General features: G+C 34.9%; 1 protein-coding gene across 3 annotated transcripts in view; it reads left to right on the forward strand.

Moving 5' to 3' along the window:
• The window catches only part of LOC120432603 (uncharacterized), a 136,746-nt gene that overhangs the window by 92,811 nt on the left and 20,984 nt on the right, over positions 1 to 22,951 (forward strand). For all 3 annotated transcript variants that reach the window (XM_039597852.2, XM_039597866.2, XM_039597859.2), the window contains exon 3: positions 12,446 to 12,658. In XM_039597852.2, coding sequence (XP_039453786.1) covers positions 12,446 to 12,658 — 213 coding nt within the window. The remainder of the gene's footprint in view (positions 1 to 12,445; positions 12,659 to 22,951) is intronic.

Genomic DNA, 22,951 nt, shown 5'->3' on the forward strand with positions numbered 1-22,951 from the left:
AAGTCACTGCAGCCGAAGGTTCGCACGAAGAAGCGCAATCACAATTACGAGACTGGCAACGAAGAAGCAGCAGCAAGTAGTAAAGGAAAACAATGAAAAGTGAACTCTGGCTTAACCTTTAACGGCGCAACTTCTATCTTCCCTTTTCGTCAGCCCCATCGCCGCCCCCCGCGTTTGATGTTGGGATATTTGATGATTCATTGGGCTGGGCTGGGGTACGTGTGGTAAAAGGCATGATGCAAGAAGTTTGTGCCACGGGCGCGGATGAAATCGAAAGCAAAATGTTGGGATTTGTGAGTTTGATAGAACTTTTTTATGTAATTGTGATTTAATCAATATTCTAACAGAAATAAACTGGGTCTCCAACAACTAATCCGATAATTTACATTTTAGTTTGAGTTGAGTTGCATGAAAATTTGACTCATTTTTTACCATTTGATTCATCAAGGTTTGACCCTTTACTTTAAATGTATTCAAAATGATCAATATTTTAGATTTGATGCATTTTATAAAATTTGATATCCCTATGTATTACAAATGGATCTTAAATTTAATCTGTGCTTCATAAAACTTCACTCATTAAATAATTACAAACTTAAATTAATGTTTTCTCAAAGATAAAATCAATGCAAGGATTGGTATAAAGTCAAGCCAACCGATCACCTTATTCGATGCAGTTCATCTAACAGTGCTTTAATCAATTCTTTAGCTCCTTTCCCGTTATCACTACCCTACTCTTTTAACAACCTTCTGGAGCAAGAGTGCCCGAAACAAACTACTTTGCAACCCAAAAGTTCAAAAATGATGATGATTTATGATGATCAATAGTCGAAATGGTGAAACAACCTGCTAAAGCTCGAAATTGGCCAAAGGTTGAAAAGCATCTCCTTCGGATTAGTGCGATTCGATAATATTTTCTCAATCATTTATGATTTGTGTAATGTGGCTCAGGGCGTGAGACCTGCTCGTTTTGCGTGATTTATTTGATGATTTTTAGTTTATTTTTTCTCGTCCCTCTTCTCAAAATTGTGTATGCAAAATTGCTTCAGGTTATCTTTTTCAACATGAAAAAAAAACACACACAAATCAACTCATTGCAAACCCAGAGCACGTGTTAAACCGGTGAACCGTGTTGGAAATGTGTGTAAGGTTTGAAAACCATGTACCATGCAAAACGCTTTTTACAACTTTGTGTGCACCATACTATGCGAGAGAACAGCGCGCGCAAAATTCGAGCGAAATTAAAGACCAATGAACGAATCATCCCGCCGGTGATTGATGCCTTTGCCATTAACCTACTTCTCAACAAGTGGACCGGGGAGGACGTGATGGAATTTGAATAGTGGTTTTGTGTGTTAGTTTTTGATGTTTTGTGTGTGTTTTTTATGAATCTCGTTGAAGCTGAAAATCTCTTTGACAAAGTTAAGTAAAAGCCTGTAGAAAATACTCCAAAAATGATTGTGAAAACCCAATGCAAAGCAAAGCAGAATAGCAAAATAAACTGACAGTTAAACTTTAACAAGTGAGATTCATCTATTTATTCGATGAGAAAACATTAAAGATCTGGCAACCCTGTTATGAGACCATAATACTTAGATAACCACCCTAATACTGGGTGTGCACGGAGAAAAAAGAGTTCCCAAAAACGTGAACAAGCGTTCATGAAAATGGGAACCTCGAACAAAATGTTCAAATCCCATGGTACGATTTTGAAAAACGTACCATGAAATTTGAACACTTTGTTCGTGGTTCCCATTTTCATGAACGCTTGTTCACGATTTTGGGAACTCTTTTTTCTCCGTGTGGAGTTTTCCAAAATTGGAAGTAGTAAATCTTGACGAAAATGACATCTACACTGAAATAAAAAATAAGTGTCAAATTCCTAAATTCTAGGAATTTTGCCTCCTTTTCCTATTAAGTAGGGGAACAGCATCTAATTCCAGCGTGCCTCTTACGTTGGCAGGTCAGAACTTTGACATTCAATTAAAGCTAATTAAAAGCGTTTTAACTGAAATCGAGTGATAAATAGCTCAATAAGAAGTGAGCAAGCAAGTTTCTATCAAAAGTTTTGCAAAATTAGTTGTTTAAATAGTGGAAAACAGCTAATTGGATGGAGTTAGGAGCGAGAGCTTAACCTGCCAAACATACGAGAATTTCCTCTAATAAAAAAAACCTAATTACTAAATAAGGAAAGGAGCCAAAATTCCTAGAATTTAGGAATTTTGTACTTTTTTTTATTTCAGTGTACATGAGTTTTTGAGAGACAATGTAGCGTTTTGGGAACACTCCTGTGAGTTAAAAAAAAGGGTTTTTAGCTTATTTTTCGAATGACAATTTCGCTAAACCAACATTCCATTCCTTCAATCAAAGCCGTGATCTGCTCCAGTTACCTACTGATCAACCAAATCCAACTGTTGCAACTGTCGCAGCTGGCTCTCGCCAGTGACTTCGAAACCACTGAAACAGTTTTGCATTCAAATCTGGTGCCCATTAGTAGACCATTAGTCCACGTATTTACCTTTTGTTTTATTTTCTTCTTTTTCTTCTCTCACTTTTTCCCTCACCTGTCCTGCCACAAACCTCCAAATTGAAACCATTTCCAAATCGATTCACGTTGCATTTGCCCACTTTGACGCACCAAATAAAATAAAAGTAAAGAAAACGAGACACTCGAACGAGTAACGCAATTTGCCTTAATTTTACACAGGAACTGATGGAAAAGTGCGCGCCGGTGTGGTGGAAAATGATGATGCACTTTGCAGTTGTAGTGCCTTGAATTGTAGGGTACGGGGTATAGGACTAAATTATAGGAACGGTGCGCCCAGATTTGCTAAACTGTTCGAGTAAATTGTAGAAATTTGCCGTGTTTTACGCAGCACGAGCAGCGCAGTTACGGGTTTGCTCTCTAGATACTCTTAGCAACGTTAGGTACCTTGAAATTTTATGAAAATTCATGAAAATATACTAAAATTAAATTTATTGAAGTCTATTAAAAATATTTAAAAGAAAACAAATTGAAAAAAAACTCATCAGAAAAGAGCGACGCAAAATCGATCAAGACAGTCAAGACGCACAATTTAAAACTTTTAATTGCTTGCTTTTCCAATTTTGTCCGCCACTCCAGCAGGTGTCTGCCAAGCTCATTCAGTTGAATAGAGGAAATTGAATTTAAGCGCCATAAACACGAAACGAAAAACAATAAAACACACAAGATGCACTACTCTAGTGGTACTCTTTTTTTCCTTTAATTTTCTTTACGTAACCGGGTTTTTGATAGAGCTAATTTTGCGCGAATGAAGGCACCAAATGGCGCAGCGCAAGATAATTATGCGCAAAGTTATTCACTATATCAATTGAGCCATGCCCGGAAAAAGTAGTTTGTTTGCGCAGGTGGAATTTGGCCGACAAAAATAAACACTTCCGAAAGTGGGGAGGGGGGTGTGGCACGGTTTGATTTGTCTTTGTGGATGCCAATTCTAGTTCGAAACAAAAAAAAAGTTGCGATTTAATTACATTATATCGATGCCTCTGAACAGTGCTCCCAGATTTGTAGGATGTATTTTAAATATGTTCCCACCGATTTGTAATAAGGTCTAGTTTTCATTTTCATCAAATCTAACAACGTCCAGCCTAAAAAACATGTCATTGGTTCAAATTGTGGTATCTAATAACAGGGTTGCCAGATCTCTTTATATCACTTAAATTGCGACATAAGAAATTAAGGTTGCCACACCTTTAGAGTTTATACTTATCCACTAGGTCCTCCTCATTTATCTCCAAAGAAAGGCACTGTAAAATGACTCAAAAAGTGATTGTTATCAGATTTTTTTAAATTTCGGCTTTTGAAAAAAGCCATTTAACAGTTACTTAACGTGAAGACTTCCATCATTGTCATGATTTTTCGTTCAAAGATATAAATTTTGCGTCGCTTTCAATATTTTGACAAAATTCCTTCTGCAAGTTGTTTAGAATAGTGCCCTACACATGCTGATTCCTTTTGGTAACAATAATCCCATTACTTGTAAAGTTATGGAAATCGTCATTAATCAATGATTGCAAACTAGGACGTCAATGACTGTGCCACAAAATTTTATAATTTTTGAAGCACAATTGATTTAGATAAAAAAATTTTCGGTGGCTTCAAGAAGGCAACAACCAGCACATGCTGATTCATTTTGGTGCTGAAATTCGTTAAATTTAATACAGAATATTTATAGTGATGGTTATTTTCTTCGAAAATGATCAACGGCTTCACCTTAAGAGCGAGTTTTTCACCAATGTGTAACAGGTCGTATCGAGGTGCTCCGATTTAGATGAAACTTTCAGCGTTTGTTTGTCTATACATGAGATGAACTCATGCCAAATATGAGCCCTCTACGACAAAGGGAAGTGGGGTAAAACGGGCTTTGAGGTTTGAGGGCAAAAATTCCTAAAAAATCTTAAAATTGCTCGCGTTTCCGTAAAACTTCATCAATTCCAACTCTCTTAGATGCATTCGAAAGGTCTTTTGAAGCACTTCAAAATGTGTCATAGACATCCAGGATTGGTATGAAATTTTCTCTTAGCTTTTGCAAATTACTTTCAAAAATAGATTTTTTTAAAACCCTAATATCTTTTTCCAACAGCTTCCAACACCCATACTCCCATAGGTCAAAAGATAGGTAATTTCATGGACTATAAGCCTATGGTATTAACTTTTTGGCCAATCGCAGTTTTTCTCATAGTTTTTCGATTTTTCTGCAACAAACATTTTACAACGTTAGTTTTTACTCTGTAGGCCAAGAAGACGGCACTTTTTGGCCTCAATTTTGTCATATTCGGAATCCTCGGACAATTTCACGTAAATTAGAAGTATAGGAGTTGTAAATTTGATTGGAAAAATTGCCATTTAGAATTAATTAAAATATTTTTTAACAATTTGTTTGATTAGGGGTAAGACAGGTTTTCGCCTACTTGATACAGCATTTGACGTATTGATCATAGAGTAAATAAAATCTATTTCTTTTTTCATAAAAGTTTTATTTAATTATTTTTTAAATTAATATTACAACTCCAATACTTCTAACTTACGTGAAATTGTCCGAGGATTCCGAATATGATAAAATTGAGACCAAAAAGTGCCGTCTTCTTGGCCTACAGAGTAAAAACTAACGTTGCAAAATGTTTGTTCTAGAAAAATCGAAAAACTATGAGAAAAACTGCGATTGGCCAAAAAGTTAATACCATAGGCTAATAGTCCATGAAATTACCTATCTTTCGACCTATGGGAGTATGGGTGTTGGAGGCTGTTGCAAAAAAATATTAAGGTTTTTAAAAAATCAATTTTTGACAGTAATTTGCAAAAGCTATGAGAAAAAGTCAAACCAATCCTGGATGTCTATGGCCCATTTTGAAGTTCTTCAAAAGACCTTTCAAATGCATCTACGAGAGTTGGAATTGATGAAGTTTTACGGAAAGCAATTTTAAGATTTTCTATGTTTTTTGACCTCAAACTTCAAAGCCCGTTTTACCCCACTTCCCTTTGTCGTAGAGGGCTCATATTTGGCATGAGTTCATCTCATGCATAGACAAACAAACGCTGAAAGTTTCATCCAAATCGGAGCACCTCGATACGACCTCTAGAACAAACCGAGCAAAATTTACAAATACTGCCTCTTAAGTACTTATAACATCAGATAGGGTTACCAGATATTCAAAATTCATAAAAAGCTGATTTTTTTTTCTAACAATATGTTTTAATTGAAAGTAATGATTTTGAAAGTATTATTATTTATTCGAAAGTACTAAAATTGGCCCTTTACCCAAATAATTAGAGAAATATTTTTATTATGCCATTAGAGTGATTCCAAAAATTTAAGTTTAAAAAAAATGATGGGGAATTATGATTTTTTGAGAAAAAAAAGTTTTGCCATTTATTGAAAAGTTCAGACTTTTAGACCGCCCTAATTAAAAAAAAGAGTAAAATAGGTGACTGCTTATTTGGGCCAAGGATCTTCCTGATGATTTTCGGGCCATTTTAAAATTTTGAGTTTAACTTGCATATTCCCCCTCAGTCGTGCACAAAAAAGTCCAAAACTGAAATCAACATTTTCTGATCAATCTCAAATTTGGTGGAGCTAAGGCTTCCATCTACCCCGGGATTCGAACTGACGACCTTTGGATTAGACAAATCTCGTCTCGAAAAATGCCACCGGGACCGTCTGGAATCGAACCCAGGCCGACTGGGTGTGAGGCAACCACGCTTACGCCTACAGCACTGGTTCCGGGAAATATTCAAAATATTCACGAAACTATGTATTTTCGGAAAAATATTTAAAATTACAGTTGTTTACATTAAGAATTGAATTCAATTTTTTGAAGATGCTCTAAATTTACACTAAACTTTGTATTTTAGAAAAAAAAACTGAAAAATTACAGTTTTTCACAATATGGATATCGAATAATTCAAAATTTTTCATACATTTTATTGATCCTTGCATTGTAACTTGGATTTGGCCCGCACTTTTCTCTCGCACTTTTGACAACAAAATTTCCAAAAACTAGGCAACCAGCAGTTGTTTATTTACATTTCCAGTCGCAGTTTCCACCAAACTGAACATTCGCACTTTAAAATTGCGATTGACAGGTGAGCAACATCGGCTCGCTTTGATCATTTTTTGAGAAAATAAAAATGTCCCAAGCCAGTTTGACAAGTCGCAATAGTGCGATCGATAGCAATAATTTAGTGCGAAGTCCAAGTTAGTGAGAATTGCGCAATATTAGTAATGATATTATTTAAACACTAATAATTTTCACAAAACCGTATTTGTCCAAAAAATACGTAGCTTTGTGAAAATTTAGAATGTTCAAAAATATGTTAATACTATCCAAATGTACGAAAAATTCTCGGCGATTTAATACCCATATTTTAAAAACCAAAATTTTCAATATATTTTCAAAGATACGTAGTATGTAAAAATTGAGTACTTTCAAAACTAAATATTATAACCATCGAAAGATATGAAAAATCACGCTCATTAAATTTGAGAATTTTTTTCGTAAGTGCGTAGTTTTGTAAAAATTTGGAGTACTCTCATAAAAAGTATTATTTGGTATTATAAAGTTATGCGAAAATTCCAATCATTTAATCCTGTATAATGAAACCTGAAATTTTTAGTTTTTTTTTCAAAAATACGTACTGCCGTTCTACGCATAATTGTCCCATGTTCAAAAAAGTGCAACTGTTTAACGATGGGACAAACAGCCTTGGTGTTGTTTTTAATGAGTTTCCGAACAAATTACCAAATTTTATGTGTTTTTCTTAAAGTACACATCAAACTAAACTTAAAAATGTTAAAAAGTCAAAATCGTCCAAAACTGACATGGGACAAATATGCGTAGAACGGCAGCGTAGTTCTGTGAAAAATGTTAGTACCGTCATCAGGGGTGACATAGGGTCTGGGTGGTGAGATTGGGTCGTACAAAAATGCGGAAATTTGTATGACTCAATCTAATCCCCAGACCCAATGTCACCCATGATGACAGTATTTCAAAAAATATATTTTCATCGAAATGTGAAACAAATTTCCGCTTATTTTATAGGGACCATCCATAAACCACGTGGACACTTTAGGGGGGGGGGGGGGTGTATGGCGATTGTTCACGCTCCATACAAAAAAGATTTTTTTTTTGTATGGACAATTGTCCATTAAGGGGGGAGGGTTGAGAAATCGAAAAAAGTGTCCACGTGGTTTCTGGATGATCCAATTTTGTAAGAAAAAAAAAACAAAAATGATGTTATTTTTTTCAAAAATACGTTTTTTATGAACATTGTGAGTATTTCACAAAAAAATATTATTACTATCGAAATGTTTGAAAAATTTACGAATATTTCCGAAAAATTTCCTATAATGTGAAAAACTGAAATTTTTAGCATTTTTTTCAAAAATACGTAGTTTTTTGAAAATGTTGACTACTTTCAAAAATTGTGTTATAGCTTTTGAAATATATGAAAAAAACTCGATCATTTGATACTCATATTGCAAAATATAAGAAATATAGGTATTTTTGTGCCCGCCCTAATACATACAACATTCCTAGCACTGATGATGATTACATTCCTCACCAAATGCTAACCATAGACCTCAGTCCAGGTGCGATTCCTCGATTAGAAACCTCGTAGTTTTCCCGCGCAACAAAGATCTAATGACCAATCGCCAAGGTGCCGCAGCACCGCGCAATGAAGCAATTAATTAGGAAACGGTTAAGGTTGCGCTTCCATCTTCATCTTCATCAGTTCAGGCCGTCGAAGGAAGAATGGGTGGCGCGCGCGATCATTAATCTTTCATTTGTTAACCGATAAAGCGGGTAATTTTCACCGCGAAGAAAAATGGCCCCCGAGGGCGTGGTGACCACCGGCAGAACCGTACTTGACCTCACCAACCGAAGGGCCGACCCGTTAAGCAATTTGTTGAGTTTTTCGAAATAAGAGAATTCCTCTGCGGAAGGAATTTAGGTTGATCGCACCGCTAGCTGTCAAACTGAGTTGCATTATGGCCCTTATATTGAGTTGTGATTAACTTTTATCTAATAACCGGTCTACTTTGATTAGTCGGATTTTTTTTCCAGACTAATGATATTGATGTAACCACTCGGCAAATTTCTACGGAAAGTGTTGAGCCCTGCCAGCTTGAAGAAAAGTGAAAAGTGACGCAATCACGCTCTGATTAATTCAAACTCACGAGCTTTTCCTTTCGATACACACTTGCGCAGGGCACCTGACTTGGCATTTAGATCGTAATCGTGGCTTTACGGCACGAAAAAGAGGCGGCCTTACACATCGATAGCGAAGCATGGCGCCAATTTGGGGCGCGGTGACAGCTAATAATGACAATAACGACGACTGGCAAGCTCACGCGCGCTCGTTTGTTTACATTGATAGTATTGCTACTTTTCGCTGTAATAACTTGGCAAAAGGGAGAAAGTGTGAAATGTAGGTTAATGGACGACACCGCAGAGGTCTTTTTAACGACCGTTCGATCCGTATTAGAGAGAGAGGGAAAATGGGGACTTAATCCAAATGGAGCTATAATTTGAATGTGATTACAGCTCCGAGTCTTTTTATCAATCTTGGTCACAATAACCAATAACCGTTTGCGCCCTTACTAACCTAGTTTTGTTCGACCTGAACAAACAGAGAAGGGTTCAATTACCGGAGAGGGGCAACGCTGTAACTTTCCAAGCAAATCTAAAACAGAACCAAACTGTACACAGAACGAACGGTTTCCCACCCGAAGCCGCCCCACATGTGGACGACCCCCTGGTGGTTGCTAGTGGAACTATATAAGCAGCAGAGGGCCTAACCGACCCTATTAGGTTTTACACCGTGACGTCATTTGACAGCTCGTGTGCACTGTTTACATGGTCTTCGTCGATTGTCGACGAACTTCCCCGAACAAAATCGACGATCGCATCGAACTGTGCTAAGTCCATGTAAACAGTGCACTCCTTTCTAACCTCCAAATCGAGTCGGCGTAAAACCTAATTGCGCATTCAAGAGTACACAGTTAGAAGCAAAACAAAGCCAGGCAAGCCAGTAAAGGCCCCTTATCGGATTCAATCGCCGATTACGCCACAATCAGTCACGGTCTATTATCGGCTAATTCAAAGATCCACTGTGCCAACTGTTCCTCTTGATGTGTGCAATGTGTGGATTGTTTGCATTGAGGTAATTTGTACTTGATGAATCAGTATTGTTCCACTAATTGGAAAAAGTTTAAAAGGTTAATATTTAACATTGAATTATAAAGATAAAAAATTGAGAGAGATGTCCCTGGTTTGGACCTAATCAACAAATTTCACAACCATTTTGACTTTTTACTCAGAACTGTTTAACTAGAAATTTTTCCTCTTCTAATTTTTCATGCCAACTACGGTCTTTAGAAAAAAACTCAACATTCCCGTTTGAGTCGAAAATGGGTACTAGGCCCAATATAGGTACTTTCAGGCTTGTATGTTTCCATTAAAATACCGTTGTAAGATAACACGGTGTTTCTCGATACAAATTTATTTGATTCCAGTATCCATAACAATCAGATTTTTTGACACTTTTGAATGATTATTAAATTGCATTACTTAATCAGAAAAATTGAACAAAATAGCAAAATGAAATGACGAAAAATACCATCGCAATTAATGTATCATGAAAAAGTTTGAAAAATATTTACAAAATTACCTGAAACATTATTTTTCCAAGTGTTTTGTGGTAAAAATTAAAAAAAAATCGACAAATTTTGTTCAAAGTTTTTGTCTCTCGACCTTGCTTTTAGAAAAATCTTAGTTTCAGCTATACACCCAACTGGCAGTCGCATGATTGTGATGCATGGCGGCATGAAAGTATATCAGAATCTGCATGAAATCTGTCCTCATGCATTTTTTGCGATATAGGAGTATGACATTTTTGCCCGTTACCGACAATTATCGACATTACCGACGGCTTTTTGGTTGTATTTCACAAAAAAAAACCTTCACAGAACGAGAATTGAACCACCAACTTCTTGGTTATTGATCCGACACGCTACCACCGCGCCATGGACGCTTGATGAAAAGTGAGTGAAAGAGCACTAAGATATGGAGTGTTGCTCGGGGACGGGCCAGCTTTATATGTGTTGGTGAGAACTGCAGATCGCTGAAATTTTTACACGCGGGCAAAAATGATCTACGGGCTTGCTGCAAAAAATGTTATAAAATATGACATTTTCTGCAGCAAATCCAATGTTGCAGATTTTGAGATATATTTTTCCTTTGGGTGTAGTTCCAATATTTTTTAACACTAAGTATGTATCAGAAATGGTTTTTAATTTATTAAAGTTAGGCCGATGCAAATATTTTTCATAGTTTTTGTCCCTCGGCTCTGGCCGAGGTTAACGGAAGGGGAGGGGGAACAAGCCATAGTCTCAACATTTAAATGCAAAAAGTATTTTAAAATGCATTTTATACTAGTTCAGTTGGTTTTCAATCATTAATTTTTCAAAAAATGTAAAATTTGACGAAAACTTTTTTTTTGCGAAAAAAACTTTTGCGATACTAAACATCTGAAATTTTAAAAAATTCAAAAGATTTTTAAATCAACTCAAACATGCTTAAAAATGAAACAGAACGTAGGGGAATGAATTTAAAATTGATTTCAGCTAGTTGCACTTAAATTTCCATTGAAATTTTGAAGTTGTTTTTTTTTTTTGCCCCCTTATTTTCCATGTCCACTTTGAAGAGGGGGCGGGGGCGTGACAAAAACTTTCAATAAAATTTGTACCGGCCTTATGCTACTATAAAAAAAACAAAAAATCAGTAATTTATTAAAAACATTTTTTCCTGCAGTGTTACGTCTATTTTCGATAAGCAAAGAAATTCAAAATTTGCTTAAAAGCCTTAAAAAGTCCAGCCTTGATTTTCCGAAGGCCTCAAGAAAAAATCGGATTATCGAATCACAAAAAAAAATGTTTTATTTTTGATTGTTTAGCTTGGTATGACATCTAAACTACTCTAAAGCGATTTTAATTTTTAAATCCAAGAAGGCGGCCATAACGGCGGTGATGAAATATTGAAAAAAAATGCATTTAGTAATTTTTCAAATTACATTTTTTTCTAAAATGGGGTCACAGAATTCGATTTGATATTAAAAGTAAGAATACAAAAAATTAAAAAAAATCATTGTTTTATTTTTGATTGTTGAGCTTAAGTACCCCAGAACTACGCATAAGTGATTTAGAATTGTTAAATCCAAGATGGCGTTCAAAATGGCGGCGTTGAAATATTAAAGAAATCAAATTTAATGTTAAAAATAAGATAGAAAAAAAGATAACTTAGCTATAAAATTCTAATAATTACGATATTTTGACAAAAAAATAAAAACTTCAAACAAATCGACAATTACAAGCAGAAACAAACACAACAAATAAATTCACGAAATGAAGAAAAAAAAAACTCCAAAAGATGTTCCTCGTGAAAGTCCGCTATCGAACCCAATTTCGTCCGATTTCGACCATCCGAAACCGCCCGAGAGAGTGAGAAAAACTCCAGATAACAGTAGTGGCCTTCGCTCTCTTTCACGCACACTTCCATCTCGACACAGCACAATATTGAGCATATTCTCAATAAGCCACGCCACTCCAAATTTGGCTGCACAATAATGAAGAAATTACGGACCCCGCAAATTGCCTTCGGCACAAGTGCCAAAAAAGATTATTTGAAAATATGAAGAAGAAGAAGTGTGCACTCATTTTTCATAATTTTTTGTTCGATAAATTTTGAGGCAAAGTGATTTATCGAATTTCATATCTTACGCTCTATCACACATACGCACATGTAATTACACTCACACACACAATTTAATCGGTTCCGTTTGATTTCCGAAAATCACACATTGTCTAATTTCTTCCTCCTTTTCCCTCTCTATGCCTCTTTCCAGTGCTGAACGTGGCCGCCGGGAAGGCCCCGATGCAGATCTCGACCGACGCGGCCGGCATCCCCCAGAAGGCCATCGACGGGTCGACGTCGGCCTTCTTTTCGCCCGAGACGTGCTCCCTCACGAAGCCGGAACGGGTTCCGTGGTGGTACGTGAACCTGCTCGAGCCGTACATGGTGCAGCTGGTGCGGCTGGACTTTGGCAAGTCGTGCTGCGGTAAGTTGGTTGGGGTTTTTTTTTTTAAATAGAGTTTGAAGCTTTAAACAAAATCTCGTTGTAAAAGATAAACAAACATGAAAACCGACAACTGGGGCGAATCGGGACGGCAGTCTGGTAGCTTTGAATTTCTATATGAATGCAAACATTATTTTATTTTGAATTCTTTTCTTAACAAATCCAACAAGAAAAAGAATAAATATTGAAATAATAAATTGTGGTAAAACAGTGTGGCCACTCAGAAAACCCTTTTCTCGGTTTTCTCTTGAGATCATAAGAAAATTAGGGACCATCCATAAACCACGTAGACCCCCCTACCCCACAATTTTTTATGATCGATATTTTTTCTTCGGCAAAATTTTAAGTATTCATGGGATAAATTCCGAGAAAAAAATTTTGCTCTTAAACAATCCGATTATTTTTTTTATCTTCATCATTCCTGGATGTTTTCAATTTACTGGAAAAGTTTTATCCTAAGAGTTATTATACAAGATGGTAAAATCATGTTGCATAACTACGATTTTTTAACAACTCGTACCTTTTCGAAATGAAGTCAACTTGTCAACTTGCTGATGACAATGAAATAAAAACCGTATCCACTTAAATGTGATTTAATTGCACAGTAACTCTGGAAATATTTTATTCCAGCTATTATTCAAAAATTCCTTAAAAATTTAAAATAAAATTTTGAAAAAGCTTCAAAAAAGAATATATAACCTAAACTGTGAAAATGCGTACAAACTGTTTTTTTTATTCTACCAAATGTTTTACAGTGAATATTGCATGAAATATATTTTAAAATTAATTTTGAAATACAGTATAAATTTGAAAGAATGAGTTCATTCGATTATTTAATGTGCTTATTGAATTAAAATAAGGTTCTACTGCACAAATTTGATGAGAAAACATGCACCTATTTATAAACAAATGCCTGAAATAATAATATCATGGAATACACAACAGAAATAAATCCTAAGCCAAAAAGCTTGAGTCTATTACACAAAGTCAAACATAGTTTTTTTTCTCGAATTGTTCGTTTAGAATAATTAAGATAATATATACAGATATAAAAAAAAAAACATGTAGAATTTATTCAAAGGGAGTTTGTCGATTTTTTCCGGTCCCAATTAAACAGAATTCTCGACATTTTCTGGAATTTCCCAGTTATTTCCTGAGGAGGCCACCCTGTGGTAAAAACAGTTGCACAATTTAACTCATGTGTCCCAATTTGCTTTTAAAAATGGAATTGATTAGAAGTTTATGTAGCAATTTGAAAAAGAAGATTTGTACAGGTTTACCGAGTTGTAAAAATACGACAAGTGTTGAAAAAATCAAGTTTTGCAACGAGTAAAGAATAACACTTTTTAAAAAATTCCGGAACACATCTTTTGAATTTGATTTATCCAGTGAAATTTTTGTTTCATTGAATCACAGATTGAATGTTATTTGCCGTCAAGATAAGTTTAGTACTCCGAAGCAGTATCGAAAAGTATTTCTTTTTGATACAAGTGCTGAAAAGTTGAACTTTTCAGCATTTAAATGGATGCTGAAAGGCTTTTTTAAGTGTTGTTATTTTTGGAGATGAAAAGTAGGCCGAAGGCAAGAGAATGGCAATGACAGAAAGTAGTTTCACGACAAAATCGCAAAATAAAACTTTTTAGAGATAATTTGGTTTTACCATAAAGATTAAAAACAGGCATGAAACATATATTTTTTTTTGCAAAAATAAGATTATTTTGAAATAACTGATGGTACAATAATTTGTTTTATGTTTTATGTATTGTCTAATACTTTTTCTTAAAATTTGTGAACATTTATCCAAAAATATTGCATAACATTTCATATTAAATAATGCCAAAATGATATTTTATCGGGCTTCATCATGCGCAAGGAATTTATTCTATCGAGTTCCCTACAGGTGGCCGCACAAGGCGGGAAAAAGTGTGGAATTTATGAAATTATGCATAAACATCGAGAAAAAGAGTGAAAACATTCAAATCGAGAATAAGTGTTTTTTTTGTCAAAATGTCGGGATTTCTAAGTTTACAATTTATACATAATTCTTCTTGAAAACTCAACCTCAAATCTAAGGGTTTCATACACAGTTTTATTTATTTTAAAATGAAAAGGCTTTCTAGTCGAAAATTTAAAAACACAGAAAAAAACCAGGTCACACAATTTAATGAGAGCGTCCAATTTCCCGTCCCGGGAAAAAAATTTCCGGGAATTTCCGGGATTTCCCGGAAAAAACATAATTCCCGTTTCCCGGGAATTCCCGAAATACAAGCGGAAGTATACATTTTCCTACCTATGTGGCATCAATGTTTTTAAAAATTTATAACTTTATACAAAAAATAATTATGAGAAAATTTAATTCATTTCAACCTTCTTATTCATATTGAACTAATTAGCTTTTCTGTAAATTTTATGTCAAGGTTTAATTCAGATATTTATTTATTTATTATTTAGGAATATTGTTTGCTTATATGTTGGGTAACAACAATTACGCTATTTTGGATTGAATATAAACTATTTTATTTTCGACAACCTATTTTAACTATTTTTTTGTTATTTCATTCATATATATTCACCTCTTCCCGCCAGTATTAAAATTGAGATTTGTTTGACATTTTTGTTTATTAATTGAAAATTGAATTGATATAATTAAATTATTCAAAAAGAGTTGTTCGTTAAGAATTTGTTTAAAACTATTCGAGAAATTACTGTTTGTTATAAATTTATAAAGCACGTGAGTTACCAAGGGCATTAGAGGGTTAAATATAAATAAAATATCGTTTGATTTCAACCACTTTTACACTATGAAAATCATTTTAATCTAATTAATTAATAAGGCTATATTACCATATAAACCATGAAAAATGATTAAACATAACTTCGTATCATATGAAATTTACCCAAAGAATGCAACCATATTTTAAAAACATGCTCCAAATATTTTAAAACTTTGAATTGTGATTTCATAAAATAGTGTTTCAAGTTGAATAGCGCTAGAAATTACATTTTAAAGGCATATTCAATGATAATTTATTTATTCACAAGTTGAAAATACTTGTTCTGGAATAAGTTATTTGCCATGAAAAACAATATTTTTGCATGATTTCTTCACTTGCAACTTTAAGGTCACTGAGGCAATTTAAAAAACAATTTTAATGTTGTGGAGCATAGATTTTCACTGTCCAAACACTTTGAAAAAAAAAACGCTGCTCAACAAAAAATACTAAAAATATTTTTTTTGATTTGGTACTATATGAGAGACAGCATAAAAAATTAGAAAATCTATATATTTTCTCAATGTTGCATGATTTTTCTACAAGCAGTCAAGCCATTGAATGATCCTCAGACTCATTTTGACCATTGAGCAATTCTCTACCAGAACCGGAAATGGATTTTATTTGTATTTTTTGATTTGGCTCAAACTTTGTGGGGGCCTTCCCTATGACCAAAGAAGCCATTTTGCATCATTAGTTTGTCCATATAAATTTCCATACAAATTTGGCAGCTGTTCATACAAAAATGGTACGTATATATTCGAAAATCTGTAACTTTTGAATGAATTTTTTGATCAATTTGGTGTCTTCGGCAAAGTTGTTGGTATTGTTAAGGGCTATTTAGAAAAAAATAGGTACACGGAAAAAAAAATTTCCCGATTTTTTTATTAACTTTTTTTTCACAAAAACTCAAATTCCCAAAATATGTATTTTTTTATTTTCGAGATTTTTTTATATGTTTTAGGGGACAAAAATCCGCAACTTTTGAGCTATAGAGAAACATGGTCAAAAAATCTGCCGCCGAGTTATGATTTTTTGAAAAACTGCTGATTTTTGGAAAAAATCGAAATTTCATACATAAAATTTTTTTGACCTCATTTTTTTATGCAAAATTGAATTTGCAATCGAAAAGTACTCTACAGATTTCTTGATAAAGGGCTCCGTTTTCAAGATATAGCCACCGAAAGTTTGATTTTAGCGAAATATTTGCAGTTTTTCAATTTTTAAAAATAGTGACCATGAGTGACCATTTCCAAAAATATTTTTTTTGAAAAGTTCAGAAAATTTGCTATAAAATTGTCTAAGAGACATTGAAGATTGGACCTCTGGTTGCTGAGATACAGCGGCTTAAAGAAAAAGAAACACGAAAATTGAAGTTTTCTAAGTCTCACCCAAACAGCCCACCATTTTCTAATGACGATATCTCAGCAATTAATGGTCCGATTTTCAATGTTAATACATGAAACATTCGTGAAATTTTCCGATCTTTTCGAAAAAAATATTTTGAAAAAAAAATAAATCAATACTAGCATTTTTAATGGGCATAATATTCAAAGTTTGGCCCTTTTAAAATGTTAGCCTTGATTTAATTTTTTTCAAAATATTTTTTTCGAAAAGATCGGAAAATTTCACGAATGTTCCATGTATTAACATTGAAAATCGGACCATTAATTGCTGAGATATCGTCATTAGAAAATGGTGGGCTGTTTGGGTGAGACTTAGAAAACTTCAATTTTCGTGTTTCTTTTTCTTTAAGCCGCTGTATCTCAGCAACCAGAGGTCCAATCTTCAATGTCTCTTAGACAATTTTATAGCAAATTTTCTGAACTTTTCAAAAAAAATATTTTTGGAAATGGTCACTCATGGTCACTATTTTTAAAAATTGAAAAACTGCAAATATTTCGCTAAAATCAAACTTTCGGTGGCTATATCTTGAAAACGGAGCCCTTTATCAAAAAATCTGTAAAGTACTTTTCGATTGCAAATTCAATTTTTCATAAAAAAATGAGGTCAAAAAAATTTTATGTATAAAATTTCGATTTTTTCCAAAAATCACCAGTTTTTCAAAAAATCATAACTCGGCGGCAGATTTTTTGACCATGTTTCTCTATAGCTCGAAAGTTGCGGATTTTTGTCCCCTTAAACATATCAAAAAATCTCGAAAATCAAAAAATACGTATTTTGGGAATTTGAGTTTTTGTAAAAAAAAAGTTAATAAAAAAATCGGGAAATTTGTTTTTCCGTGTACCTATTTTTTCTAAATAGCCCTTAACAATACCTACAACTTTGCCGAAGACACCAAATTGATCAAAAAATTCCTTCAAAAGTTACAGATTTTCGAATATATACGTACCATTTTTGTATGAACAGCTGCCAAATTTGTATGGAAATTTATATGGACAAACTAATGATGCAAAATGGCTTCTTTGGTCATAGGGAAGGCCCCCACAAAGTTTGAGCCAAATCAAAAAATACAAAAAATAAAATTGGTCGAAATCGGCCGGTTTTGTAGAGAATTGCTCCATTGAAGTTGCTGTTCTATACAATTCTGTTGCAAAATATCAATCAGAAACAGGATCAGAATAAATTTCTTAAATTTCAAATTTCCCGGGATTTCCCGGGAAATTTGTTGAAAAATTCCCCTTTCCCGGGAATTTTGTAACCCCGGGAAATTGCACGCTCTAAATTTTTCATCAGAAATCTGTTTTCAATCTCGCAAAATTTGTTTCAAAATTTTGGATGATGTCTTCGATATATATTAGACAAGCAATCGCCCAAATTTTGGGGAAAAGGAAGCACATCCATCCTTCTGAATCTGATGCACCGAGATTATTATTTCAGACTTTCTTTGAAGTCCACTAATTAACTCGATTTATCTCAAAATGTACGTGCGACAAAGTTGCACGATTGATGCCAACTTAACTTAACAACCTCTTGAGCAAGTTCCCTTTTTCATTTCCAACAAAGTCCACTCCCATACCTAAAGTTTAAATCAACATCTCCAACCATCAATGGTCGCAACGTTAGCTAGTTCGGAACTTCGGCCAACCCCCTGTAGCATTTCCTTCTCCGCCGAGCATATCCGCATATGTCTCAACAGTCCGGCATCATCCGGCACTGACTTCGAGCTCCCTCCAAGTCGTCATCGGTCGGTCAACGACATCGCGTGCTGAACTCGTGGGTCGGGCCGTCGTCGTTACCTGACAAACTTCCACTAAACTTGCGGCGGCAAGTTCAAGTTTCAAAAATCGCGCGAATGCCAACTCTGTGTGTGCGAGGGTACTTTCCCAACCTCCAAGTCTTACATGTGTGTGGCCAGACATCTCTGGGGGGAGGTTGGCTTAAAGCTTCACGGGAGAGGTGACTAACTCTCGACATTCACCTGGAAAACCAACCAACCGTCGACGAAGGCATGTGCCCCCCGAAGCTTGAAGTCGTTGAAGTCGCTTGGCTCATAATTGCATTTTGGAAAAAAATAAACAAATTGAAAGCTAGATTTTTTTTTAATTGAGCTATTTTTAAAACTTTATTTTTCTTTTTCTCGTGTTTGCTCGGGTGACAAAAAAAAATAAAAAAAATGGCAAAATGAGTAACTGTTCCAATTTTGAGCCAAATCGGTTAAAGTTTGTTTGGGAAGATTCGCAAAAAAGTATGGGGAAATCGTTTCAGAATTTTGGCATCAGGTGGCGCCGATCTCACCCAAAATTGTCCAAGTGTGGGATTCTTGTAGGAAATTCAATTTCCTACAACTTTGTCGAAGGGTGCAAGATGATCCGAGTTGATCAAGACAAGACAAGTCAAGACATCACAACAACGCCGAACCAAGTACGAATTAAGCCCAAATTGTTCGGTAGCCAACAAAAGCGCACGGCGGGGTATTTTCTTGCAACTTCTTTGGTTTGTTGTGTTTTCAAGGGTTCAGCACTCACACACACACACTCGCGCAAAGCAAAAATGTAAAAAAAACAATGAGTCTCTTTGGGCTTGTGGTGTGGCGCAACTTTCACTTTGCAAGACCGAGACTTGAGAGAGCGAGGAAGGAAGTAGAAGCTGGGGGAGGGTCGATTTTCAACTTTGTGCCTCTCGCGTCATCCCCTTTTGGATGACGTGATCGGTTAGGTCTTTTGGGGATGATGGTTGGGACTTTTGGTGTGCAGAAGGTGCACGTGTTTGCGTGGAGTTTGGAGATTTTGTAAGGGGTTTGTTGGTGTAATCGGGTTTGAGACAGCGCGTGCTGACAAGATTAGGATTTTTTTTATCAAATTAAAGCCGTAGCAAATATTTTTCAAAGTTTATGTTCCTCGACCAAAGTTGAGAAGGGACAAAAAAATTACATGGCGAACGAAACATTATTTTAAAATGCCTTACTCACCCGAACAATTGACTTCTAGTCATTAGTTTTAAAAAATCTATGATTTGCGAAAACTAACTTTTGCAGTACTTCTAGTCAAAAGGGCCAAACATTCAATACTACGCCCTTTCTAAATGGTTGTCTAGGTTTTAAAGTTTTGAAAATATTTTTTTCGTGAAGATCGGAAAATTTCACGAATGTTTCATATATTAACATTGTAAATCGGACCATTCGTTGCTGAGGTATCGACGTTAGAAAACGGTGGGTTGTTTGAGTGAGACTTAGAAAACATCAATTTGCCTGTTTTTAAACACTTGCATGGCAATATCAAAGCAACTAAGGGTCGTATCAACAAAGTTCAAAAAAGCAAAATATAGAGAATTTTCTCGGTTTTTCAAAAATATTTTTTTCAAAAGTGGGCAAACATGTGCACCAATTTTAAAAAATGAAAAGCTGCGACTATTTTCAAGAAAGTTACCTAAAAATGGCCTTAATTTGAAAACGATGCACTTTATCAAAATTTTACTGAAGTACTTTTTGATTGCAAATTTAATTTTACATCGAAAAATGAAGTTGAAAAATTTTTGCGACCATTATTTCGGTTTTTTGAAAAAATCAGTATTGATTCAAAAATTCATAACTCAGTCAATGATTTTTTGCAAAACCTGAAATTTTTTTAAAAGTTGGCATTTGACGTCCTCTAAAACATATCAAAAAATGAAAAAAAAATAAAAATAGTGTTTTTTGCAAATCAAGTTTTAGTGACAAAAAAAATAAATAAAAAATCACAAAAAAAATTTTACCGTGTATCATTTTTTCCAGTGTAGTCCGTATTCATGCCTACAACTTTGCCGAAGACACCAAATCGATCAAAAAATTCCTTCAAAAAATACAGATTTTTGAATTTTCATACATCATTTTTGTATGGACAGCTGCCAAATTTGTATGGAAAATTATATGGACAAACTAATGATGCAAAATGCTTCTTTGGGCATACCGAAGGCACCAAAAAAGTTTCAGTCGGATTAAAAAATACAAAAAAAAATCGAATGACCGAAATCTGAGAGAACGGCTCTTGTACAAACGTTTGGAAATTATTTCGAATAGATTGGAAAATGTATTTTTTTCATCTCATAAAAAAAAATGGGACCACAAATAGGAAAAACGCTAAACTCTAAAAAACTAAATATTTTCGTGGATTCTATCTTATCTTTTTTAAAGAAGCAAACTGTAACCATAATAAAATAAAAATAAGCCTGAAATATCAAGCTTGATTTTTTTATGTATTCTTTTCGGAAAGCTCGTTTGTTTTAGCTTTTATCAATGAAAATTTCAAAATTGTATCTCAGCAACACATTTTCCGATTTTGAAAGTCTAAAATCGAAAAATCTTTTAAGTCCTTCCTGTCCAGAGCAAAATTGAATTAGGTTGAACAATGGTATTGTCGACGTGATATTAAATTTTGAAATAAAATTGGTGCTCAGGAGTCTGGGCTTTAGAGAGTTAATAATTCCTATTCTGCTAAAATCAGGGTTTAAAAATGGCTTGAAATGCGTATGAAAAAATTATCAGAAGTACTTATCGATTGCAAATTCGATTTTAAAGAGTGGAACTGCATAGGGACGTGGCGTTACATCGTGCTGCCATCTGTTTTTTTTAGTGCAAGAGTGGAAAAGTGTCGAGTCATCGTCTAAAAATAGACGGCGTCCTATCTCGCCCAGCATAATGAAGTCGATAAAGTAGTCGGTTTCGATGGAGAAAACGTGGTCTAAAAATAGCGACACCATCTCCCTATTGGAACGACTACTGACAGCTGTCAAAAGCACGAAACCATGTGCTCTGAAATCGTCTAACAATGAGATTGAAATGTCAACATCAGTTTGACAACGGGTTTTGACGTTTGAGTGCTTTTTAGTTGGAATTAGCGAGCATTCGAAGCAGCAAAATTCAAATTAACGAATGTATACGGTTTTTGGGACATTTAGCTAAATTAAAAATCGTCAAAAACAAGTTTTTCGTATAATTCGTAATCCTCACTTACGACTTGGCCAAAGACATTGGAAATTGGACAGCTGTCAATATTTATGAATACTTGTTAGTTTGGGGCAATTGAAAAAATACAAAAAAATCACGAAATAGGCCAATTTTGTAGAAAATTGCTCACATGTTTATCAGACACCCAAAATATATTGATCCGGATCTATTAAAACATTTACGAGTTTTAATGGTTTCAATCATACGAAAAATATTTTGAAAAAGTTTCGAAAATTTCTTGATTCAATTTTGTAAATTGTCACTAGAGAAATAAAAAATGCAAACTGTAAATATTTCGGCAATAAAAAAACTATCGTAAACGACAATTGACCCTATGACCCAAAACTCAGCTACCAAATGGAATTGTATGCTTTACCATTGATTAATTCAACACATCCAAAACAGAAGTCCTAATCCTTAACCACGAGCAGTTTAACCATTTTACGTCAGCTGCTCTTTTCGCACCATCATTCTTCCGTAAAAAGACTTGCATGCAGTCCTCTTTCCAAGCAGACCAAGTGACGACGAACCCGAAAAAAATGAAACAACGCGTTACGGTCTAATAAACACCCTCTTCAAGGAAAAAAAGACAAAACAAAACAGGAGTAAATATCGAATTTCAAGACATGGAAGAAAACCGCATAAAACCGTCAACGATGAGAACTATTTAAGTTTTATGAGAATTTTTCCCCCTCATTAAAAAAAATCCTCTGTAATCGTTAAGCAACTGCGTTGCCAAACGCACGTGTGACAAAATAGAACTTTTGTTTCGCAACACGTAACTCAATCGCCTGACATGTTGTGACGGTAATAACGCCCAAGGCGGAACCAACCACCACAATGTGTCTCTATTGACGAATATTGCTCCAGCGGAGGGAAGGCTTCTTCACCGCCGGCGCATAAATTCAGTTATGACCGCCGCGCGAATGGAACGCGGACACGGCCAAAAAAACGAACCGCGCACAAATAGAAAGTGAAAGCGGCTTCGCAGTACGTACACCCAAGACTTTGCGCAGAGCAGAAGAAGGAGGAAGAAAAGGCGTAATTCGCTCTCGCTCTCGCGCACTTTAAAGCTACGCGGGGTGACGTAAGCACGCGCGCCTACTATGAGAGTTATTG

This window comes from Culex pipiens, chromosome 1 (assembly GCF_016801865.2).
Source record: "Culex pipiens pallens isolate TS chromosome 1, TS_CPP_V2, whole genome shotgun sequence".
NCBI lineage: Eukaryota > Metazoa > Arthropoda > Insecta > Diptera > Culicidae > Culex > Culex pipiens.